This window comes from Physeter macrocephalus, chromosome 9, assembly GCF_002837175.3.
Source record: "Physeter macrocephalus isolate SW-GA chromosome 9, ASM283717v5, whole genome shotgun sequence".
Taxonomy (NCBI): domain Eukaryota; kingdom Metazoa; phylum Chordata; class Mammalia; order Artiodactyla; family Physeteridae; genus Physeter; species Physeter macrocephalus.
Window position 1 is genome coordinate 51,196,970 of NC_041222.1, and position 27,211 is coordinate 51,224,180.

The window sequence follows — 27,211 nt, forward strand, 5'->3', positions numbered from 1 at the left end:
TAAAAAAAAATAACCTGTGTGTGTGTGTGTATATATATATATATATACGCATAGACATATGCACATGATGTGTTTATAAATAAGTATAAAAAGGAGGACAATACAATTGTGCTACTTGCATGTAGCACCTTTCTCATTTTTTTTTTTTTTTAAGTTAGCACCTTTATCCTTACAGCTCCGCAGCAGAGGTCTTAAAGACATAAACACCTTTACGCTTGGAGTTGCACAGAGCACTGATTAGTAGCACACCAAGCAATTATTTCAGAGTTTGATAAGGAAACAGGAGAGTAACAGCAACAGAAAAAAAGAAGGAAAAGAAGAAGAAAACCTCAAACCAATGCAAAGCACAGTTCAATCAATGCACTTAAAATAGAAATCAAGATGTAAAAATGCAAATATACTTACAAACTTCAAGCCACAGGATAGATTTTACTCAAAAGTTGTCAATTTTTTCCTTAACCTTGTATTTAAAATGTTTCATTTTCTACCCACTAAAATGCTTCAGCTACTGCCACTATTAGCACATCGGCTCATTAAATCCTGACATAGTCACACAGACCCTGTGGGTATCTCAACTCCCCCTGAGCCTGCATGAAGACGCGATACCAGGGTTACATCATTCCTACCTCTGACATATAAATTGGCAGGGGCAGAATAGCGAGTGCCCGCGCTGTTGGTGGCAACACACTCATATTTTCCTTGGTCAGATTCTTCACTCTGTTCGATCTGAAGGGCTCCTGTATGGATATAAAATATATTGCCAAAGAGATGGTCAGAGAAGGCTTTCTCGGTGCAGCAAGCTAAACCTCTTAACAATATGAAAAGCCCTGCACAGGAAGATCCGCTCAACGTCGATTCAATCTCTTGCTAAGGTGCACAGACAGAAAATGATGCGATGAGAAAAACATATAGAGATTATTTCTTTTTAAAAAAAAATTTTTACATCATCAATGCTAGCATAAAAAAAACAATATCTCTTTTCCCAAGCAAGAATTCTAGTCATAATTAACACGCTTATTTCCTAGACTAATAAAATGAAGATGGGTGAGACTGCTTCAAGGAAGTATGGCTTTTAAATCAAACAAAAGATTAATTTTTGGTTTTGTTTTGTTTCATTTTGGTAACAAAAGTGGCGCAAAAGAGAGGTACGCTCAAAAAAAACCAGGCCGGGTTTTCAAGAAAGTCTTCTGCTGAAGAAAGCCAAAAATACGCAGCAAGCACAAAAAAGGCTGCATGAAGCAAAAAAATTAAAATTAGTTATTATATATCATGAAAATATTACTTAAAGAAACAAAACTCCCTTAAGACATGCAGATTTTTAAGAAAAGAAAGACCAGTTTGCCACGACTTCCAATCATTTATTATGTTTGCTGAAAAACAAAGAGTAGTTGAATTAGAAGGTTTTTTAAAAAACTTAAAAAGCACGGCCTATGCCAGCCCGGAGGGCCAACCAACCACTGCTTGAGGACCTCGAGACGGATCCCCTAAGACACCCATCAAAATCCACCAGTGGGATTAGCAGTGTGGTGTCACAAAACCCCAAGAAAAATGCAAAACAAGAATTATAAAAGAAATGCACACTGAGTCAAAGTCTAAAAAACCAGCAATCCACATACCACCAAGAATACTCAGCACCTTTTGTCTCCAGAGCCTGAAGGACAGAAGATCGAAAAATCCAGAAGCGAGTAATCCAAGAAAAAAAGAAGTGGGGGGGAAAAAGCATTGCTGTCAGGTTGTAGGCGAGTGTGATCAGGTGGAAAGGGGAGTCATTCTTTGACTTTTAGGACAGTAAGAGAAAAAAGAATCGAAGAACAAAAGCAAAAACCTTTTGAAAGATAAAGACAAAAAGCAGGTGTTCCAGGCTGTCTTCTGCATGTCTGCCACTGTTCTCCAGACCATCTTGACTTTGGTCCAGAACAAGAACAGCTAAGGAAGAAAAAAAATGATTTTTTTTTTCTCCAGTTGGACAAAAAAAAAAAAAAAAGGAAAAAGAAGAAAAAAAAAAGGAAAAAAAGGAAAAAGGAAGAAGAAGAAAAGGAAAAAAAGAGGGACAGATGGTACGCTGTGACTGGTCTGTGGTCTAAAGACCTGGATATGCTTTCTTTGAAGCATATCACAACTTAAAGAATCATTTTCATAAAGAAAGAAATGAACAAAACAAAGAGAAAAAGAAAAAAGAAAAGAAAAATTCACAAGATGAGAGTCACCAATCATAACGAAACAGTACAAAGGAAAAATATAACATTGATGGACATTATTGTAATGATTTTGAAAACAGGACAAATATGAGAGTGATGAAAGGACAGAAAGAATGAGTAAGATCATTCTGTGAACGTTAGTTCAGCACTCTTACCTCTTATTGGTGTACCACCTGGGTGGATAATATGAATGCAAATAAGATTAGAAAGAAGAAGCATTAGTACGAGAAGAAGGAGGCTAGGGCTGGGGAGAAGAATTAAATTAGATTTACAGAATTAAATAAGGTCTTAAAAGAAACTTGAATTACTATACTGGTAAAACAGGAATATATTAGATAGTATTATTAGATCATAAAAGCAAGTTGCATTTTACCACAGAGGGCAAAGACCACAATAGGCAGCACTGCCTTTCTCAGAGAAGCAACTGAGTTCTCAGGTCTGGGGTCATATAGGGTTAGAATTATATCTTATATGCCTCATAGTCTTAAAAAAAAGAACTAAACAATATTTTTAAAGACATAGTTGAGGAAAATACTGGCTAATCTATTTAAGTATATATATAGATATGCATATATATATATACTGTTATAGGAAATACTAAAGAATAACTAGAAACAAACACTGTTCATTGGATATATCTTATGCTACTTACTATGCTACATTTGTGTGATATAACTTGTGTACTATTTTATTTCTACACAGTGTTCTTACGATAACAGTTCCGTGGATGTGTGTGTGTGTGCGCCACTAAGGAAATCTGGTGTCTACACTGACAGTTAGTAAAATGCATGCCATGCATTTTATTATTAATAATAATAATAATAATCTGAATATGGAAATTAGTGGGGGTGAAGTGCGCTTCAGAACTAAGCACTTACCAATAGATTCTGGAGATTTAAATACGGAGAGAAGAAAGACAGCATAAAAATATTATTATATTCCTTATAATTTGGTACAAATTTTTCAGAGTTAAAGCTTTATATACTAAATCATCTATGTTACATGTGAATAATTAATTCTTTATTTACAATAACAGAATGCTAATCTACACAATTCTGCTGACAACAAGCAAAAGAGGCAGTTAACAAGACGCTTTAACATCACAGGACAGGTCAAAAGCTGAGAATTCTGGGAAGACAGGCAGTTAAACAACTTAGAATTCTGTATCAATATTACTACCAATGCCAAAGTAAACAGCTTACTAGTACACATCCCTGTGAAATTACCTAGGGACAGGCTCTAAAACTTAACAAATTTAGAATTATCTCTACTTTTAATCTAAAGAGAGCAAAGGAATAAACTTGGGATGGGGATGGGAGAGGGAGAAAGGGCAAGGGGTAGCGAGAGGGATGGGGGAGGGGGGAGGGAGAGAGGAGAGAGGGAGGGGGAGAGAAAGAGAGAGAGAAAGAGGAGAGAGAGAGAGAGAGAGAGAGAGAGAGAGAGAGAGAGAGAGAGAGAGAGAGAGAGAGAGAGAGGCAAAAGCTGGAGTCTACACCAAAAGCAGACTTCTGTAGATCCAGTCACTGAAGGGTTCAAAAATCTTTGATGTGTATGCACACTACTGTGGCTAATGTGTAGGAAATACTCACTCATAATAATATTATAATAATATTAATAAAAATCCCCTCCTTTCATTGGTACTTTGTAAAGGACTTTATAAAAAATACATCTGGTTACTCATGAGATAACACTTCTGTGTTTTATGTATTAGTGAAAAGAAAGTAGATGTGCCCAAACTTACTAAACTTTGGTAGTTTGATGAGTTCAAATGCAGAAAAGAGAGAGAAAACACACTTTAATAAAACTGAATCATTTTAGCATTTAATATGAACATTTTTGGTTTTTAATGGATATAACCATTGGAACTCCTTGCAAGTTCTGAATGAGGTCCAATGTTGAAATAAATTTGTTTCAAAAGAAAACAGAGAAATAAGGAAGAAAGAGGAGAAAATGGATCCATCAAATACTGCGGAAGAGCAGTAAATTAAAAAGTTATCAAAAATGCAGTCACAGCACTGAGCAATGTGGATTAAACAGAAGCTGCAAAACACAGAGAGAAGAAAGACAGACTCTGAAACGGGCTATGACATCACAAACGTGGACAACACATTAAATAACAGAGAAAGAGAAGAGGGAGAAAAATCAATACCTAAAAAGTAAAAATAAAAAAAAATAAAAATAAAAATAAAGAGAGAGAAAACTAAAAAGAAAAATTAAAATTCTCTAGGAGCTTGTGGAAACAGTAACAAGACCCTACCTGATCGTAACTGCTTAATACGGCCATTGTTGTTGCTTGTGTCGACAGGTAAGAAATCTTTGAACCAAGTGATTTCTGGATCCGGATTCCCACTGGCTGCACAAAGCATGGTGGCAGTGCGTGTACGCTCAACCACCTTCAACTGTGGGCCCATGTCAATGGTAGGGAAGCCCCTGGGAATTTGATCCTCTGCAAGACAAAAGGTGATACAAACATGTTATCAAGTCAGATACCCAAGATTCAAGAGATATTGACCATTAACCTCTCCCATTAACCTATCACTTGTTGAGAAGCTAACACAAGCTAGGTAGCATTGCACTGTTACATTAAGGAACGTTGTTCCTGGCCAAAAGAGTGAACAGTCTGAGGAAGAGGCCAACAGCCTAACAAAGAGCTCAGACATGTGTGATAAAAACCATGACCAAGGAATGGATCAAGTTCTCTGGGAGCACAGAAGGAGAAGTCACTCTACAGTATGTGTCTGATGAGGTCAGTGAGCACCAAGAGGAAGCTGTGAAATGAGCCTTTAGGAACAAGTTGAGTTGGCCAGAAAGAAAGGAATGTCAGAAGTACAGGCACTGAGAAGAAAACTTTTCCTTGAGGGAAAACCATTGATCCAAAAGAGCTAGCTTTACGAGGACATGGGGAACAAGCAGGTTAGCTGGACCAAGCTATCTGTATTCGAATCTGTTATGTTTTTCTTTTAACTTTTAGATAAAACTCTATATTTTTTCACCCAAGCACAGGTTCAACCTGAATGAATTCCTTTGTAGAGAGTTTCAATTAGTCAGAAAAGTACCTGAAAGTCTCCCTTACAAAAGAAGAAAAGAACAAAAGCAACTCAAAAACACAACACAGAAGCATACATACATTCCTCAGGGTAAGAGAATACTTTCTTCCATTCCAAAGACCTACACCATTTTCAGTCATTAAAAAGTTGAAACTCCTAAATTTTGATTCTTCAACTCATCCAAAGTTCATTTCTCCCTATCCCACATCAAAATTGCCCCAGATCTTAGATCTTGAGAAATTAAAGTCCTCTTAAGTCCCTCAAGCATGACCTACGTTGATACCCTGCATGGCCAGCTCGCTCTTCCAGTGAGCATTAGAAAGGTATATTCTATTCAAGCATTGAAGGGATTTTAGTTATATGGGTGAGAATTATCTAAATTAGAACTTGGGTGTTTGTTTGAAGACTATTATGAAACACTTTGACGTCCAGTTGGGCCTAGCGTTAATGCAATCAACATTCCCTCATGACCTCTGATGAACTGTCATCAGCCACCAATTCCAAAATGACTCTAAAGCACAACGAGTGAGCAAAACAGAAACCATCAGGTGTGGCACCTAGCTTCTACCTGGATGTCTCCCACAATTTCTGGTATGATCCTCCGAGTTGTGCTAAAGATGCACAATTTCAAGGGAAAAGGTTACATCATTTTGATGACGCCACTGCATTGTTGATCAAATCTATATGTTCTCCACTCTCTCTGTACTTAACAGGGTAAACTCAAATCTCCTAAATCTGGCTAGCGAAGTCTTTTAAAATCAGGACCCATTTTTCTCAGCCTCTCATGGATGACCTCCCTCATAGGAAACATTTCTTCTGCCCACAATGAAATTATCACCATTCCCCAGACAAATCATATCCGATGAGCACACTGTCCGTGTCTCTAGAAAGCCACACAACCAAAATCACCTTCTTTATAAAGCTTTTCAAAACTCTCTCCAACAGACTTAATCTTTTCCTCCTCACATCAACTGCAGTAGTAAGTACCTAAATCCACTGTCTTGTATTTTTTAATTCTCATCAGTTTATCCTTCTGTAATACAAATTTCTCCATGCCTCGCTTGCATCCAAATCCCCTGCCACCAAGTTAGTCTGGGTTGACAGATTTTGAGAGAACTCCAGTGATTTCTAAGCCTAAATATGAATATATCACAGTGATTAAACAGTTTCCTACTACACATAGTAGAAAACTACTTATGGTAGAGAGTTCATCAGAGGAATAGTTCAGAACTAGAGAGAGAGATTTGGAATGTGAATACTAAAAGAATGTCAAAATACTACCAAAGATTAAAGCTCCCAAGAAAGGGAAGGTAACATGAACATTAAATCCAGGTTTCTGTAAGAGAAAATCAAGGCGCTAATACAGAAAAGTAGACTCTGGTTCTCCCAAGGGAGATTTATGAAAAGTCCAAAAGAAGTTGCTGGAGCAGTTGGGTTTGACACATGGATTCACCAGAGGATATTTTCCTGTCCCACCAGCTAATTACGGCCACAGACTAAAAAAAGTTAACTTCGATGAGCTACATTTTACTTAAGTTGAAAGATGTGGCTCTTTTGAGGAAGCAGTAGTAATACCTTCCATTTATTTGAATGCTTACACGCTGCCAGCCAAGCCTAGGTCTACAGTGGACAAGTGTCAGAAACAGTGGTTAAGAATGGAATTTCAAGATGATTTTTCAAGGCTCCAAGGGAAGGTTAAAAATTACAAATCAGATAAAGAGCATTTTGCAAATTAGGCTATGCTAATTTTAATACTCTATTCCACTTGAATTTCATCAGACTATTTTTTTAATGGCTTTAAAGATTTAGTCAATGTGTTTACATCTAAAGCTTAGTTTTAATGTTATTTGGGAAAATAAAAAAATAAAGCAAAAAGCTCAATAGCCATTGTACCACACACATTATATTATTAAACATCTCACTCACCAGCTATTGACCCAGAATGCTTCAAAGGATAAAAATAATTTATCTCAAGTGCCCCAAAATCAACTGCACTGACTTAGACACCTAGAAATGAGTTTCTAAAAAATCTCTTATATTTTGTTGTTGTTAATTTCCATATTGAAAGCAATTAACTTCAGTTAATAACAAAATCACCTTGGGATTCCTGAGCTGTTTCTGTCTTTCCCAGGACATTGAGTCACTCCTGTGGCATCTAACTACTAGTTACATCCACATGCATGAACACTGCTCTACTAGTCATTACTTTTCTTCTACAAGTTCATCTCTCTGAAGAACCACGCCAATATTCTATACCTATCAGTTGCAAATGTCAAAGACTTGAGATTGTTGAGCCACTTACTAAAGGCTCTTACCAAAGAAATTTAGAATTAATAACCATTTATAAGAAATGAAGACCTCACCTTGGGGAGAGCTGACAAAATTGACTTGTGCCCTATGGAAAGCAGTCTAATACATTTGCATGACCTTTCTTTTCCTTCTTAGCTCATAAAGAACACTCCAGAGCCCCATTTCCATATACACAAGTGCACAACAAAGATAATCTTTCTTGCATACTAATCAGACAAAGGATGTAAAGAGAGCTCCTTTCTTATTTTTAATAAGGGTAATTAAATTCTCTCCATCCCCCCCTTTGCACAGAACCTCTTTTAATGCACTTTCTTCATTAAATTTTCATAAGAAACATCACAATGTAACAGATTCAAATAGCCAGTGCTGTTACACATTGACAGTTGTGGCTTGTTTCTAATTTGACTGTCAGGTATTTGGCAATAAAACTCAGTATTCAACATAAAATGAACTGTAGAAATAATGAAATTTCTAATTGGTATGCTTATCTCAGTGGGCGTAGTTTAGAAGACGTTAATTGCTTTTTTTTCACCTCTACATTTATTGGTGATTTATATAAAACTGCCTTGGCCATTTGATAACATCAATTTTGACAGCTCATCAAATGTATAGTACAAGGAACTTGAGAAAAAAAAAAAATCAATACCCTTTATATGTTAACCACACAAACTTTTACAGGAAAATACAGAAGCAAAAATTAACAAATTATCTTAATGTTAGTAGCTTTAAACTTTTACACAAGTGAAAAGAAAAGCATTTTGTCCTATTCATTAATGTGTTCATTAAGCTTTAAAATGCCTTACTTATTACTGTTCCATATTAATATTCAATCACGCAGGATTAGCTACTAATTCATCAACAATTTAAATCAGACTTGACCTTCACAAAGCCATTTGGTCCGTCATTTTGAGAGGCCATTAAAGGGCAGATTACTACATACTTGTGCGTAGTGGATCGTAGAAGTCATACATATTTTGTTTGGAATGGCAGCTATGATAGACCTGGAAATATAGCACATTCTTTGAACCTGTTTGGGGTCTTAATAAAACACGCTGATATGAAACTTTCAGTTCCATTAAGGAAAGAGAAAAATGAACCTCAGCATTTTTCAGAGTCAACTTCCCATTGCTGTAAAACTTTTGTTAATAACCCCAACCTCTCCAGGACTTAAAGGAATGTATAGGGAAAATAGCCCGACTTTGTTTTGTAGGGAGTTATGCTTTAGATATCTGTGAATGATAAAGTAATAGCTTTTGCATAATTTGCTCAAACTACTTTCGTTGTTCAACCATAAACAATTTTAGTGATGCTTTACTTTTGCTCCAGTTCCACAAAACTCAACATCTCTTATTTGATAGCAAACACAAAACTAAATTGCCTACTAAGGCCACAGCATCCTTCCAAGGTGGCCCTAAGCAGTTCCTCTTGTCTAATCTTGCTATAGGATTCAGTGAGTTCAATCAGACAGGTGCTTTGACTCTGGTCCCAAAAGATTTAAAGAAGTTTTCAATAAAGGACCATTTGTCATGATGCCATATTTCCAATTTTTCAGATTTATAGCAAATATGTTTATGAAGAAAATTCATGTCAATTATATCAACAGTATGCTCTTCCAAAAGAATTATTAAAAGATGTGAATCTGGAGAAAGAGATAAGCTTTAAAAAATTTTTTTTTTCCTTGGAGGACTCATCCCTCTGAACCACCTTCCTGAGGACCAAACAGTTCATAGTGGCTCCTCTTTAAAAGCTTTCAAAGCTCACAGAGGGCAGGGCTATATGTTACTTCCTTTTTAACCATTACTGTAGTCAATAAACACTTGCAATTAGACATATTTAGGAAATTCAGGCAACCATTTCTGCATTTATTCATGTGACATCTCTGAATTCCTACTGGGGTTATTTAATGGCATCTTTGTAGACTTAATGTAATTTAATTCTATTCTATTCTACCCTATCCTATTCATATTTTTGGCTGTATTGCATGGCATGTGGGATCTTACTTCCCTGACCAGGGATCAAACCTGTGCCCCCTGAAGTGGAAGCGTGGATTCCCAACCACTGGACCACCAGGGAAGTGAAGTCCTAACGGCACCTTTTTAAACAGTTAATCATTCTTTAATTGTCCTGTGGCTATAGATTGGGTCTCCCCAATTTAAATGTAAGTCTAAGAGGCAAAACTATCTTTTACAGTGTCTTAAGTAGTATTAAACTTATAAATTCACAAAAATACTTGTTAGTGATGGCTTTCTTCATTTTTATAGTCATAGGTTTTATCTAATTAGCAAACAACTTTCATCATTTGAGATGTGCAATTTATGCTTGGCTCTTTCTTTAATTTAGTGCAGTTGCTACACGAGAAACACACAACTCAGTTCCTGCTTTCTTAATTTTACAGGAAGCCTTCCCTCATATACTGGTTTTAAGTTCCTACAAGTCAAAATGGCAACCACATAACAAAACCTTAAGTGTGAACACAATGAAACTTAAAAGAACACAAGGGAATATGTACCTCTACTCTGCTATCCTATCTTTAGAATAATGGGATTGTTGATGTTCAAACTAATGATAACATCCAAGTGAATCACTCAGTTTCATGTTGAGGCAGATATTCTGGGTCTTCTTTCACTGCCAGGAGCAAAAATTTCTCAGTGGCTGGATACCTTGAAGCTTTAGGCATTCATGATGTAATCTTACACAACTCATATTTTTTTTCATTTTGAAGGATGAAAGAATTGCATAAGGGAAGTTTTTCTTAACATGAGTCAAATATTAGATGGATAGTATGAAGAATATTTTCTTAAATAAAGTACTATACCCTTTAAATATGTTGAAAGGCATGCTTACCTGTTAGAGATAAAGTACTACCTAAGACAGTAAAAATCCTCGTGAAAAATGTAAATATATTGGTCTTAAGATGGTCAATAAGAAAGTATCTTCATATTTATGAAAGTTGCATTACAATACAAGAAAAAGACCTTTTAAACTACTAGATTAAAAAAATCTACTGGGGGACTTCCTGGTGGTAAAGTGGTTAAGAATCCGCCTGCCAATGCAGGGGACACGGGTTGGATCCTTGGTCGGGGAGGACCCCACATGCCGCAGAGCAACTAAGGCCGTGTGCCCTAGAGCCCGTGCACAGCAACGAAGAGTAGCCCCGCTCTCCACAACTAGAGAAAGCCCACGTGCAGCAATAAACACCCAACGCAGCCAAAAATTAAAACAAAAATAAAAAGTCTGGACAGGGTGAAATGGGTGGTGGGGGGTGGGAGGGAGGTCCAAGAGGGAGGGGATATGGGTATACATGTAGCTGATTTGCTTCACTGTACAGCAGAAGCTAACACGACATTGTAAAGCAATTATACTCCAAAAAAAAAAAAAAATCTAATGGACTGTCAATAGATCATCACTCATTCTACAGATATTTACTGAAAGCCTTCTTTGTGCCAAGACTGGGCCAGGCCCTGGGTATGAAGTAATCTAGAGAATCTCTATATTGTTGTGATTTAATTGTATCTGTAGGATAATTAGATTCTTTGGGAGTAAAAATAGTACCCAGCTCATAGATGGAGGATTGAATAGGATAATGCATTAAATATGCCTGGTGCTGCCTGGCACTAGTGCCTGGCATCTAGTAAAATATTAGCATGTATGTACTTACTCTATCCCAAGCTCCCACAAAAGATTTAAATAGAACAGAGGCAAGTGACTCTAAGGCTTGATATAACAAGAGCTGCAGCAATAAACTGTAAATGGGAAAAATATTCTACGGGAATCATAAAGAAACAGGGATTATATAGAAGCAAGTGAATTTAGAGGGAAGTATATGTGCCAAGTAACCTCTTAAAAGCTAGTAAAAGCCCTCATTTCTCACTCTGAATAAGATTTTAGGCTTTTTGATTAATCAACAACACAAACAGCACAAATAAAACAAATCATATTGTCATCTGATTTGTTCCCCAAAACAAACAAAAAATAACACTAAATATCTGGGACAGCAAAGCTTTGTTGTGAATGACTGAAAACACTGAAACCATTTGAGACGTATTAGGGTCGCTTGAGGTAGGCAAGGGTGGTATAATAATTACCATTTTCTGTAGACACAAAACAAAGACTCAGCAAAATTGTTACTTGGTCTCAGTCATACATACAGAAGAAAATTCTTTTAAATCTTTTAACTCTAGATTTGGTGTATTTTTACTTCATCATGTTTCCTCTATGCCAGTTGCTGTTCTTTGAATAAATATTCACCATGAACAGTGATAGAACTCTTAATCAGAGTCAACTCATAATGGAAGACACAACAAAAATAATTCTAAATACTTGGTCATCTTTTATTTTTTAAGCAGAAAGGATGAAAGTTTCATGGGATGTAATAATAATTTTAAAACACTTTTACATAACAAAAAGCTTCATCCTTTTTGATATGTATCAATTGATTTCTCAGGTTCCAAGTAGGACAGAATTCTGCCATGTATGTTAGCCAATAAAATGTGGATGAGAAATGGAATTATGAAAAGGATGATAAATATCAAATAATTTCCCTAAGGAGCTCAAGTTCAGCCTGTGCCTATGTCTTTAACCCTTCTGTAATTTCTAATTCATTATCTAGTAAGGGCTATAAGTGGCAGGACTTCTGCTTTGAGCAGACACCCAAAGACAGTACACAGACCAGAGAAGTAGACAGAAGGAGATTCAGCATATCAACCCTATAACCTGACACCACACAGGGGTCTCCTCTGTAACATGGGACCGATAATGACTACACCAAATGGCTTTGTCTGGGAAAGGAGACAGTTCCGTGTCTCAGAGGCTGGAAGGCTAAAGGGTTAGTAGTTGGAGTATTTGCTACTTTGTTGAACAGCAAATGAGTTTTCAAGTCATTATCTTGCAGAATAAACCACGCTATCAGGCTACAAACAAGAACCGTTTCTTTCCAGAATACAATCCCTGAAGAGGGGCATAAACATTTATTATTCTTTTCTTAAAGAACACAGTGTAAATAAAGCTTTTATTTTCACCATTCCAGATGGCAGCAGGGTATAATTTATACTGTTTTGACATCATGACCGTATTATTCAAAATCAATCTTCCTGCAGGTGAACTGAATAAGGGGCTGAAAACAGAAAAGTAAAAGGGAAAGAAAGAAAAGTTAAATCAACATTTTCTAGCAAAGTTAGGTTCCTGGGCCATTATCAAAATGATATGCATATGAATGAAACTGAAAAAAAAATAAATAAAGTGGTTTCTAATTATAAGTCAGAGGTTACTCTAAGGTAGAAAGAAAATATCAAAATCAGGAGGAAATTGCCAGTTAATAAATGATATTCCAAATGAAATAATAAATATAAGGTCTGGTCCCCCAAAATAATTATGAACAAGATATGAAGAATTTTTAGTCCAAGATCCTCTTTGCAAGTTATTATGTACAGATGGGTATGCTTGTCTTAATATGGCCATAAATCAATCAGAGAAGCTTTTATTTCAGACTGGATTAAGGTATCTCTTAAGGGCAGTGACCGGGTATAAAGGTCTCCGAAGATTTCTCATAAAATTATGCCATACAAGAATAGGAAATTAGACACTGATAAGCTGATAGGAGTCTCATTAGCAGCTACTAAATATTCAGCATACTAACCAGGAACCCACAGAGTATTCCAGACCAAAAGCTCCATTTTCTGAAATAGTCTTCACATATAGAGGAGGTTGTAAGGCATTCTTGGCACAGAGTAAAGCAAATTTATTTAGAAGCAATGTATGCAATTATCCTATAAATCGCAAAGTAATGTCTACTGTCTGTGTAGCAGAACACAAACTCATTGAGATTAAATTATCATTTGTATGAATGTGGTAGCTGCAGTTTCACATGGCATTATGTTAACCCCCATTGTTGTTAGTGTTTGGCCTTAGCAAGTGATCATACTCTTTGTGATCTAAAATTCACTGAGGGGTGGGGGAGCGGATGAGGTCTATTAATACTTGGATATCTAAGTAAATATTTAGAAATCAGGGTTATGCATTTATCCTTGGGAATAAATAACTCACTAAAAATCCAATAACATCCATTTTCACAAAGCTCACTGCTTTCTATTAATTTATTTTTACTAACAAGCTGGTGTCATGATACTTATCCCATACATTGTCCAAATTTTTCCCTATTTTGTATATTAACCGCTTTACATAAATTAATATTTAAATCATACCATGACGTTTTTTAAGGAAAAAAAAGGAAAAATGCGTAATAGAGCTAAGGTTCAAGAATTTAATTACCATTCTTCTTTGTTTGTTTATTTTTAGAAAGAGACAAAGAAGAGTAAACATGCAAAGAGAACTGGATTTGGCTCCTGCCTCCATTATTTGCTGGCTTCGTAACAGTCAGGAATTCTAGTGAGCTCGAAACAAATAAAGCCAAGGAAAACATTCATCCTGGCTGCCTCCCTGTATTGTGGTGAATGTAAATAAAAATAAATAAAATGTTTATGCGATCAAATTTTTCATAAATAAGAAAACTAGAATGAACCATGTGGTTCTGGATTGGAGGTACTGGTATGAACTCATGGTTTTAAAAATATACATATTGATACAGAAATAAATGTAATTGTAAATGAGTGTGCATATACACATGTACATACACTCCTTATATAAGCTTACTAAACACATCTTCCCTAGCTGTGTGACTTGAGAGAAGCTAGGAGCAGCCATACCCAATAGAAATGGCCATACCTAGTATCTAGGTCTTGGTTTCTAAATATGACTCTCTGGTGAGAAGAAACAGAGCTCCCTGGAGAAACGACTAATTCCACCCAGCACTGGGACAAGGAAAGTACAAGATGCACCTGGAATATGTGTAGTACATGGAAGTACTCAAAGAATGACAGGGGCATGTTCAAAGGACAAAGGAGCTTGAAGGGGTTCTCATTAGCCAAATGTGGGACCATCTGAACAATAACAACAAAAAATAATGATGAAAAAACAATATCACCACATTTTAAAACATTAAATAAGATAAAAAGACATGAGTCTATACTGCTATAAAAGAATAAATGAATAAATTGAAAAGTTTCAGCAAGAATGGCATATTGGCATAGTCTCTAAGTAACTCCTGCCATGAATTTATTAACTATAAAGGAAAAGAATAACTCTATGACAGAGAAGCCTCACAGAAACAGCCTTGATCAAGATACCAACATTAACAATATCAGTGATGGGATAAATCAAACTCATGTGCTGAAAATAACACAGCATCACTTCTATGATATTTGCTATAGACTAAACGGCTGTGCTCCTCCAAAATCCATATGTTTAATCCTAGCACCCAATGTGGTGGTATTTAGAGGTGGGGCCTTTGGGACGTGATTAGGTCATGAGGGCACAGCCTGTATGAATGGGATTAATGCCCCTCTAAAAGAGGCCCCAGAGACATCTCTGCCCCCTCCATGTGAGGAAACAGAGTAAAGAAGATGCTCTATGAGCTAGGAAGTGGGCTCTCATCAGACACAGACTATGAGAAATAAACATCTGTTGTTCATAAGTCACCCAGTCTATGGCATTTTGTTATAGCAGTCCGAACAAACTAAGATAATATTACTGCCAAAGATTCATAATCTAAATATGATCATGAGTAAATATCAGCAAAACCCCAAAGAAGAACATTTTATGAAATAACAGCCTTGTTATCTTCAAAATTATCAAGACTAGGAATGTCAAAGGAAGACTGAGGAACTCTTGCAGATTGACAAAGGCAAAGTGTAATTTTGAACTAAAGCCTTTGAAGACATTTAGAGAAATGTGAATAGGGACAGTTGATGAAACCTAAACGGGACAATGCCGAAATGTAGTATGAGGTGAATGGGGTCTGAGAATTACATGGTTATGATGCATCAATGTTTACTTCCTGATGTAGTTGGTTGAAACTACAGAACGTCCTTGTCTGGAGGAAATACAGGTACCTAAGGGTGGCAGGTATCATGTCGGCAATTTACAAATAATTCAGGAAAAATAAGTTCTCTGTATTTTTAGTTTCCATTTTTTTATACAACTGAGATGGTTTCAAATTTTTAAATCATGTAAGTAAATTATTATAATTACTTTATGTTACTTAAATGAGGTTTTATAAGTCTTTAGATTATCTTATTAATATCTTAGTTGTGTAAGATTTATTCCCAAAGCTTCCGCATAGCTGCATGTCGCAGGCATTTTTGTCCCAACTCTGAAAAATATTCCCATATATGTACTTCATTAGAGGCCCTCTTGAATACAGATTAACTAAATGACATTTCAACTGTTATCAGATTTATAACAATAGTAATAGCAAAAAACATTTAGATCTGAAAATATATAAATTCCTATAAAATGAAGACTTAGAAATATTTAATTATCAACCAAATGAACAAAATTTGGTAATAATTCAAGAGTAAGGCTCAAGCTCATGAAAAAAAAATGTAGAGAAATCAATACTCTAAAGGAAAAAATTCACAGTTATGATTTTTGCTTAGAGAAGTGAAAATGTCAAGTGGATAGATGCTTTATTAATTTTCTTCCCAAGTGTCTGAGAAAGTTTAAGATAGAAGATGAGCTTTTTGGTAAGTTTCCTTCCAACTAAAATATTGTCAACTTGACTTAAACCCCAGAATTGCTTCAGAAATACAAGAGTTGTTTCTTAAGCCGCGCTTTTGCAATTTTTCAGAAATCTACCTTCCCCATTTGCTCTACCTCTTCACAGTTCTCCCCTGCACCTACAACACAGTGAAGACAAATGTTTGTCATCCTGTTGTCTTTAACGATTTATGGGAATGGGGGCAAGAGAAGCAAGCACAAAAATAACATGATTCAGATATGTCTAAATACATTTTCTGAAGAGAACATTTCATCATTTAACTCCATTCGGTAGCATTTCTCATAGTTTTGAAGGCAAACCATGGCTGGTATTTATCTGAAGGGAGAGGGCAGATTCTGCAAACAGAGGTAATGGCAGTTTTATGTGGGGGGGGTTTGTGGAAAAAAAATATATATGATGTTTCACTGTAAAGAATGAAAACTACAAGAGCACATGAATAAACCTTTAACAGAACTTGTGTTTCAAGAATGTATCATATATCTATGGAGGAAATCTCCCCCCAAATAGAAATAATTTTCTATTTCTATGTCAAAAGTGAGCCTGAATTTAACAGCAAAGAATTACCAAAAAGAACTACTTATATTTGTCAGTCTTAAATCTTTGGACACACAACCTGTCAATATATGAAAACTGCCCAAACAAATATAACTATGTTTTCCTTTTTTTCAATTTTTGAGCTTTTCTCTCTCTTGATATAAACTTACCAAATAAAATAATACTATATCTAAATGCAAACATAGGATACACAATTAATCAATAATTTTGAAATATCAAAAATAATACACTGCTACTCAGTGGAAGCTCAGACATCTGGAAACTAACCAAATAGAAGAAAAACTATCAAAAATGGCCAAAATCACCACCAAAAAGTACATGCATGAAATCTCATAGTCTTTGCTCCTAGAAGAGGATATCAGGCTTCCATATATAAAATTCTAAAGGCTTGACTTTCTTCAATAGAGGTTAAACTCAGCAAATTAGAAAAAGGGTTGCAGGCAAAGCAGATGAGCTACATACATCTGAGGCACCTATGTAACAGCACATGTCCCTGGAGGTTGGACTCTTTTCTTCACCAGTATAGGTGCCCCGGGGTAGAGCACAGCACCAAGCACAAAGTAACTGTATCTGCCAAATGAGTAGTGACCCATCTTTACCTTCAGGAACTGACGGAAAGGGCTGGTATATTAAGCCATTTGCTTCCCTAAATGCTTTGTCTCAGTGTGAAGGCAAGAAAGGACTGTGTCTGCCTACACACGTGAGGCTCAGCACCCTATCAATGTGGCAGGCGCTCCCTGGGCATCAGTCTAGAATGGGACAGAGATACCCATAGATTTGCCTCAGTTTTCCCCACCAACAACTCAATCCCTGCAAACTGAAGACAGCTGAGCAAGCCAGGGGAGTTTCTCTCTAGCCATAGAAGAAACTCACTAAATATCAGAGTATGCCAGAGAATGCCTTTGAATAAAAGGTAAAGTAATTTGAGTTGTACTCCTATGAAGACACGCCATTAAGACTCGCTTTAAAAATAACTCATAGTTGTTGCATTTCAATATGCTACACGCCAATTAAATAGATACAAGTTTCCAATGACAAGATACTCACTAGTGATACAATAAACCTTTTTCTTACATACTGAAAACAACCCAGAGTTGTTCATTTTCATTTAGTTGCAAGAGACTGACATATTGTTATAAATTCAGGAAACATACAATCTCTAATTCCTTAACAAAGTGACAGCAACTTGACAAGTGAAAAAGTTATCTCAGCCTTGAATTCACTGGCATAGAAAGCCAACCTATCCTGCAGTACTTCCCACAGCACAAGTGGATGGTTTTATGTTTACTGCAAGATGAACGCTCTTTCAATTGCTCAGTGATAATGGCTATGAGGCTGCTGAGCAAATAATATGTGTGCATTTGCTAGAGGAAGTGAGAACTGTATTTCAGCCACTGATGCCTAAAATACCCAGTGTAATTTAGGTGCTTATTGTTATAAAGATAAAATAATACATAATACAGCTTTGTAAAATGTGCATGATACGTTTCATGGGCAAATTATAATCAAATAGGCAAATTTTATAGTTTTCCAGGAATTAACTCAGAAGCATATAAAATATAATCAAGAGTGTTTGCCCAGGGAGAGGCATTTTCCATTTTGGTTTTGCTAATGTCTATCATAGCCTTAGCCTCTGGTGCTGGTGACTTGGGTTTGACAGTTCATAGATTTCCATTTACTGAGAACCAATGGGCACAGCATAGGAACTTTTATGTTGAAATCCTGACAGATCTGCTCCTCTGCCAATAGCGGTTAAGTCACACAATAAAGCCAATCTTTGGTGACTCTCATGTAAGCCAAAGCTACTTTCCTGAAACATGGTGAGTGAGGTTCTAGAAAAGAACTTTCTGGGATATCAATTTTCTTGATGGGTTTTAATATGATCGAGATTTAAGAACATTCTAGCACACACAATCATAGTTTTTAAATGTTTCCCTCTTCTGTTGTAAGGAAAAAAAATGCAGCAGAAGATTTAGGACTAGGTTGGCCCATCCTCACCTCTCTTTCAGTCTCAGACATACATTCTTTCTTCATATTTTGAATTCATTTCCTGGCAGGGAAGATAATATTTGTCTTTTTTTTTCTTTTTCTTTTTTCTTTTTTTGTAATTTGGCTGTGCTGTGCAGCTTGCGGGATCTTAGTTCCCCAACCAGGGATGGAACTCAGGCCCCAGCAGTGAAAGCACCAAATCCTAACCACTGGACCACCAGGGAATTTCCGATAATATTTGTCTTAATACTTATATTCCACCCCTGTCAAAGAGCCTACTGTTTGTTCAAACATACGGTGACATGTTTCTGATCATTTAACTTTTAGTTATGCTATTTAACCCACGGCAGAGTTCATCAGAGGTATCTGGACTCCAGGAACCTTACAGTGTTAATGAGAAAAATGTTTTTTTTTTTTTTCTGGGTTGTTCTTCAAAAGGCAGACATTAAATGGAAAATTTCTCACTAAAATAATTTATGAATTGTAGAACATGAGATAATTCTGAGGGGAACTATGCCATGCTGATAAAATATATGATACTAGCGCCTATGACAGAGTCAATTACAACAAATTTTATCAGAGTGATTTTCAGAAGAAAACGGCTAAGCAGATCAACTAAAGTCAAAGTCATGCCTTTTGGTAGATATTCTGAAGGTTTGACCGTTTTCAGTAACTGGGTCTATAGACATTACCTCATTCAGTTACCAAAGTTTGTATGGTTCGACTGATTGATCACAGATAATTGTTCAAATGGTGTTTTGCAGAAATCTTTTGTTTTAAATTTAACAAAATTTAAAAGTGGAATGTACACTGGCTATAATTTCTTACTTGTTTTTCAGGTTCAAGTTATTATATCTGTACTTTATGGCACAGATTGGTAGTTCCCTTAATTTCCCATGACTCCTATTTTAGAAGAGATCTAACCTACTTCATACAAAGTCAAGCTGAAATTATAGATGCTCACTTTGTCCCCTTTAACAGAGAGGGTGGCTGGCCTATTACCACCCTGCTGGATTTTCTTAAGAAGATGATGTGCAAACTTGGCCTTAACAGAGATGAAGGTTAAAGTCTGAAACTTCACAACCAACCACAGAGTCCTCCTTTAATTTACACTTGTCAGGGACGTGAACCTCAAACTGATGGACGAAACCTATTACAGCTTGGCCAGGGAGGCAATAATTGTGGATAATTAACCAAAATAATCCAATCTCATCTACTTCTCCACATCACATAAAAATGATCCTCTGATTATCTAGAAGATCAGAGCCCAGGATACCAGGGCAGTTTTTTATTGTTTGCTGGAGAACAAGTCTTCCTGAGTTACCTATGGGTATAATTCCCCAGGTTACACTGAGGTATTTTAATAAACAACTGTCCTGTGATCTTGCAGAGAATTAAACATGCATATGATACAGAGAATATTCTTTACAACATGACAATGTCCTCATTCTGAAGAACTATGTAAGAAATCTTTTTCCCCTGGTTTCAGTTTCAGGAATAGTTATGAGGTTTTTGTTTGTTTGTTTGTTTGTTTTTTTCTGAAGAACAGATTTGTTTTTATTTTATGGACATTGTATATCTGTGTCACAGGCCTCTCTTTCTCATTTCCAGAGTTGTTAGGAGATTTAGAGCTAAAACTGCAGTCTACTTCTAGCAAAGGCACAGAAGTCCATGGCAGGTCTGCACTCCTGACATCAACTTATCTCATGCCAATGTCTTCCTGTTCTGCCATCACAACATTTGATCTCATCATAGTGACCATTCCTCTGTAAGCTAATCATATCCCTTTGAAGCAAGGTTATGATAGACACAAATGTATACATATTATAAATCCATTTTTTTCAAAAATAGATAATGAACACAAGAGATGATCCCCAAGACTTCAAGACACATCCAAACAAATCAATCCACATTGCCCACAGCATCTATGAGAAATGTTAGTTACCTGCAGTTATGATGAATCAAAAACAGTGAGCTCAGTAAACAAGCTTCTTGAGAAATAGGGCATAAAAAATTTGACTTGATGAACACTAACTTGAAGGAAGGAATAAAGGAAAAAGAGATGGAGAGAGGTATGGAAAGGACAAAGTGACAATATTTTATTTCTACTTTAGGTAAATCACTTTTAAATATTCAGCCCATGATAAAATTAAATGAGTGTATCTTCTGAAAATAGATTTATAATATCCCCACATGCATTTGTATAAAGCATATTCTTATATTACTTGAAGAAAATTATATTCACATTTAACAAACATTAAATTATATTACTATTTGTTCAATTTAACAAACATTTGTTGAACACCTCTCAGACTCTCTGTATGAAACAATGTTTATTTAGCACTTGAGGGCTCCAAGAACAGTCCCTCAAAAATCTTACAATATAATGGTGGAAACATGCATGTGACCAGAAGGAACTATGTGAAAGAATCAATAGCTAAGAGAGCACACAGGGTGAGGGGTGAATTTTGTCAAAGATCAGGGAAGCCAAGACTAACAGCATGAATAGAATTTTGACAGACAGGAATGTAGTTAAGGGTTTTTGAGGCAAAGGGAAGAGTATGATCAAGGTGCAGGGATATTAAACAGATGGATATTCAGGGTGAAATGTGGCCCCTGATTGGGTGCATTTGTTTGGGGACAGGATTAGGAGGACAGAGTGGCAAATTATGTGGAAGCATGACAAAGATATGGTCAGCTCTGTCTAACTGTGAGAAACTGGAAGGGTTGTAGGGTCCATTTGGTAGGAAGTATGGAGCCAAATATTTTTAAACCAAGAAAGTAAGAGTACAGTGTTCACATTCTAAAATACAATCTTTGTTAAGTGAGTTTAGTTGGTGGGTGGGGGGGGGAGCAAAGATAAGATCAGTTAGAAGGTTGCTGCATTTGTTTTAATGCAAGATGATGAAGTCTGTGTTTGATTACAATTCCTGGGAAGATAAAGAAACAGATGAGTTAGATACATTTTGGAGAAATATTTCACAGGTTTAGCAAACATTCATTTTATTTAAGGGGAAGCTGAGGTAAAAGTGAGTTTCAAGCTTCTAGTCTCCTAGTTTCTTGGTGTACAACTGTGGGTCGGCAGGGATGGATAATTTTACCTAATATAAGAGATTCGGGAAGACACGGGGAAAGCTCAAGATTTAAAATATAGTTTTGAGTATGATTCATATGAAAAAAATAGTTGGAATCCTGTGATGGATGAGATGATGCAGGGAAGAATTTATAGGGAGAAGAATATGGGAAATAACCATATTTAATGGTCTTACATGAAGAAATAATTTCCTTTAGTAATTCTAATTTGTTGTATATGTATGATGCATCATATTATGTGGAATACTTCTACATGCTGTGCTTGTAAATCAAGTAATCTGTTGACAAATGCTCCAAGTATTTTTTTTACATAGGATAGCATCTTTGCTTATTCCTATTAAATATCAAAAAATGTGATGAGTAATTACACTTTTCAAGAGTTATAGACTTTAGATCTATGTAGACATAGATAAAAATACGTGTGAATATCTGCCTTTGCAAGGAGGAGCATATGAGAAAATAATGCAAACTGTGAGAGAAGATAAAGTAATACAAAATTAATGAGAAATAAACTCCAAAGGAAATTATTTAAATAGGCAGCATACAATTATTCAAGTTGTAAATTAGCCAGAAAACAACAACAAAAACCTCTAATGTTAACTTAGGATGTCAAGTCAACTTTTTTTTCTTTTAATCGATCCAAAAGAAGAAGTACGCTATTCTCAACAATTGTTTCTAGCCATGTAATCATCCAAAGAGGTGCCAATGTTTCAAACACGTTCACTTAGTGTGTCTATACTCAGATCACCATTCACATACTGAGTGAAACATCTGAAGGAGGTTAATAAGAGCCCGTTAAGTTAATTTAGGAGTGTGATGCCAATACAAGCATCACTGATAAACACGGACAGAACCAAGCTCAAAGCAAAAACCAGAATACAGAAACACTCAGAGTTGAGGGGAACAAATAGACAGTCTGTCCACTTTTTATTGTGTTACTAGGAACTTGACAAATTGAAGGTCCAGCCTATAATGTTTAAAAATATAAACTAACATTTCTCTATATACAAGTATGTGCTCTTGATGTTCTATAGGCTTATATATTGTTTTAGTATTTAAAACAAGAGGCTATATACATTTTCAAGCCTCTAATATTAGCACATGTATCTACATGCATATGGTACCTCCCACATTTGGAGTATTGCTAATATTAAATGATTTAATGGGTTATATAGTAAATATTTAATATTTACCAGTAATACCACAACACTGTCTCACTGTCTCAAAACTATATTCTTTGTTCCATATTATAACTGTGGCTCTCAAATATTTTAAGTCCAACAAACATTTCAGTTGGTTAAATGACCTACTTGACAATGTATCCACTATACACACACACACAGACATACATGTGCTTACATGAATACACATCCTTCAACATGATTTGTGGTAAGAACTGTACCCCATTTAAGAAGACACCATATTTTTCAATCATGAAAAGAATATTCCTTCCATGGGCCTGCCACTGGTAGTGAGCTTACTCTATAGCTGTCATAACAATTATTCAACACTGGCAATAGTAAATATCAATTCTGGATTGAAAGTAAGGTTGAATAAACTTCATTCCTGGCATGTCCATGATACCTGGATGACAAAGTTCCTTTAAAAGCATAATCAATAAGACCATAACTTGGGGGTGGTTTTTGCTTAACAGATATCTTATTCCTTCAAGTATGTTTCTCTCTTTCTTTCGTTGTTAATTCCAAAGGTATATTTTCCAATAACTGGTAATCTCTTTTTTAAGTGATCATAACTTCTGCAGGCCTTAGACCTTATGACTCAGAGAATAAATATGTATTGCCATTAATGATTTTTTAAAATTCTTCTCGGTATGATTTTTCTCCATCAAGTGGCATTCAGAATGAGAGTTTTTATACACTAAACTCATTTAACTCCATCCCTGTATTATCCATATCTCATCAATTTGTTATTTTCAAAAATAAAAACCCTCATTATTATGGGTAAGAGTATATGGCAGGTCATATTTTTCCATTTCTTTCTTTAAAATAAAAAAAAAATTGGGCTTCCCTGGTGGCACAGTGGTTGAGAGTCCGCCTGCCGATGCAGGGGACACGGGTTCGTGCCCCGGTCCGGGAAGATGCCACATGCTGCGGAGCGGCGGGGCCTGTGAGCCATGGCCGCTGAGCCTGCGCATCCGGAGCCAGTGCTCCGCAACGGGAGAGGCCACAACAGTGAGAGGCCCGAGTAACGCAAAAAAAAAAAAAAAAAAAAATTAATGATTTTTGAAAGATCACCTAGGATGCAAGACTGCCAGAATGGTTTAGCAGGCTGATGAGCCAGTCTCTATAAGTGGCTTCAAATCCCAACCTGTGTGGGAAATGATGTGATCATTTTCAATCACTTCACTATGAAGGAAAATCATTAATTGGTTTTCCCTGGAAATTGCTAACAACATTTCTACAGAATTCATTGGTATAATAATTCAAATTTCCAAATTTAAAGATCCTCCCAGTGTTGATTTTGAGTCCCACTCAAAGCAACATCTCTTTGTTTGTAATAAACATCCACAGACTTCATGAATACACAGTCAGTCAAATCAAGCCTTGGATGGACCAAACCAGAAATGGGATCTAGCCAGCTTGTTCCAATTAAACAGAGGACAATGTGCAGAACTAAGCAAAGAAGTATAGACAAAATAATGCATACTGGGATTTGAGTAGAACTTTTTGGTTGTATTTCAATCTTAGCTAAGACCTAAGTGGAAAACAACTAGTGGTAATACCAAGGCGCCTCCACCACCACTTATTTAAAAGGAAGCGCATTACAGAATATTGAGCAGAGTTCCCTGTGCTGTACAGTAGTTCCTCGTTGGTTATCTATTTTAAATATAGCAGTGTGTACATGTCAATCCCAAACTCCCAATCTATCCCTCTCTGCCCCCACCCCTTCCCCTAGTAACCATAAGTTTGTGAGTGTTTCTCTTTTATAACTAAATTAATCTAAATCATTAAACTAAATCATTTAAAACGTAAATGGGGGGCTTCCCTGGTGGCGCAGTGGTTGAGAGTCCACCTGCTGATGCAGGGGACGCAGGTTCGTGCCCCGGTCCGGGAAGATCCCACATGCCGTGGAGCGGCTGGGCCCGTGAGCCATGGCCGCTGAGCCTGCACGTCTGGAGTCTGTGCTCCACAACGGGAGAGGCCACAACAGTGAGAGACCCGCATAATACCAAAAAAAAAAAAACAAAACCTAAATGGGAAAATAATTGGAAAATGAATAGGTACTTGCATATGTATAACTGAATCACTTTGCTGTACAACTGAAACTAACACAATATTGTTAACCAACTATATTCCAATATAAAATAAAAATTTAGGGAGCTTCAAGATGGCGGAAGAGTAAGGCGTGGAGATCACCTTCCTCCCCACAAATACATGAGAAATACATCTACGTGTGGAACAACTCCTACAGAACACCTACTGAACGCTGGCAGAAGACCTCAGACCTCCCAAAAGGCAAGAAACTCCCCCACGTACCTGGGTAGGGCAAAAGAAAAAGAAAAAACAGAGACAAAGAATAGGGACGGGACCTGTACCAGTGGGAGGGAGCTGTGAAGGAGGAAAGGTTTCCACACACTAGAAGCCACTTCACGGGTGGAGACTGCCGGTGGCGGAGGGGGGGAGTTTCGGAGCCATGGAGGAGAGCGCAGCAACAGGGGAACGGAGGGCAAAGCAGAGAGATTCCCGCACAGAGGATCGGTGCCGACCGGCACTCACCAGCCCGAGAATCTTGTCTGCTCACCCGCGGGGGCGGGTGGGGGCTGGGAGCTGAGGCTCGGGCTTCGGTCGGATCCCAGGGAGAGGACTGGGGTTGGCGGCGGGAACACAGCCTGAAGGGGTTAGTGCACCACGGCTAGCCGGGAGGGAGTCTGGGAAAAAGTCTGGAGCTGCCGAGGAGGCAAGAGACCTTTTCTTGCCTCTTTGTTTCGTGGTGTGCGAGGAGAGAGGATTAAGAGCGCCACGTAAAGGAGCTCCAGAGACGGGCGCGGGCGGCGGCTATCAGCGCAGACCCCAGAGATGGGCACGAGACGCTAAGGCTCCTGCTGTAGCCACAATGAAGCCTGTGTGCGAGCACAGGTCACTATCCACACCGCCCCTCCCAGGAGCCTGTGCAGCCGGCCACTGCCAGAGTCACGCGATCCAGGGACAACTTCCCCAGGAGAAGACATGGCGTGCCTCAGGTTGGTGCAACGTCATGCTGGCCTCTGCCGCCACAGGATCGCCCTGCATTCCGTACCCCTCCCTCCCCCCAGCCTGAGTAACCCAGAGGCCCCGAATCAGCTGCTCCCTTAACCCGTCCTGTCTGAGCGAAGAACGGAAGCCTGAGGGCGACCTACATGCAGAGGCGGGGCCAAATCCAAAGTTGAACCCCGGGAGCTGTGTGAACAAAGAAGAGAAAGGGAAATCTCTCCCAGCAGCCTCAGGAGCAGCGGATTAAATCCCCACAATCAACTTCATGTACCCTGCATCTGTGGAAAACCTGAATAGACAACGAATCATTCCAAATTGAGGAGGTGGACTTTGGGAGCTACGAAACATATATATTTTTTCTATTTTTGTGAGTTTGTATGTGTATGCTTCTGTGTGTGATTTTCTCTGCATGGCTTTGCTTTTACCATTTGTCCTAGGGTTCTGTCGGTCCTTTTTTTTTTTTTTTTTTTCTTATTTTTAGTGTAGTTTTCAGTGCTTGTTATCATTGGTGGATTTGTTTTATGGTTTGGTTGTTCTTTCTTTCTTTTTTTCTAATTACTTAAAATTTTTTTTAATAATTATTTTTTGTTTTTTATTTTAATAACTTTTTAATTTAATTTTATCTTTTTCTTTCTGTCTTTCTTTCTTTCTGCCTTTTATTCTGAGCCGTGTGGATGACGGGCTCTTGGTGCTCCAGCCAGGCATCAGGGCTTTGCCTCTGATGTGGGAGAGCCAAGTTCAGGACATTGGTCCAGCAGAGACCTCCCAGCTCCATGTAATATCAAACAGCAAAAATCTCCTGGAGATCTCCATCTCAACGCCAAGACCCAGCTCCACTCAACAACCAGCAAGCTCCAGTGCTGCACACCCTATGCCAAACAACTAGCAAGACAGGAACACAACCCCACCCATTAGCAGAGAGTCTGCCTAAAATCATAATAAGGTCAGAGACACCCCAAAACACACCACCAGACATGGACCTGCCCACCAGAAAGACAAGATCCAGCCTCATCCACTAGAACACAGGCACTAGTCCCCTCCATCAGGAAGCCTACACAACCCACTGAACCACCCTTAGACACTGGGGGCAGAGGCCAAAAACAACAGGAGCTATGAACTTGCAGCCTGTGAAAAGGAGACCCCAAACACAGTAAGTTAAGCAAATGAGAAGACAAAGAAACACACACCAAATGA

At 37.4% G+C, this 27,211-nt stretch overlaps 1 protein-coding gene across 1 annotated transcript in view; it reads right to left on the reverse strand.

The window, feature by feature from the left end:
• The window catches only part of PTPRD (protein tyrosine phosphatase receptor type D), a 431,923-nt gene that overhangs the window by 196,783 nt on the left and 207,929 nt on the right, over window positions 1-27,211 (reverse strand). The window contains exons 4-7 of the mRNA XM_024126828.3: window positions 4,456-4,644; window positions 3,077-3,085; window positions 2,354-2,371; window positions 627-737 (exon numbers count right to left, since the gene is read on the reverse strand). Of these exons, the coding sequence (XP_023982596.1) occupies window positions 627-737; window positions 2,354-2,371; window positions 3,077-3,085; window positions 4,456-4,644 (327 nt within the window). The remainder of the gene's footprint in view (window positions 1-626; window positions 738-2,353; window positions 2,372-3,076; window positions 3,086-4,455; window positions 4,645-27,211) is intronic.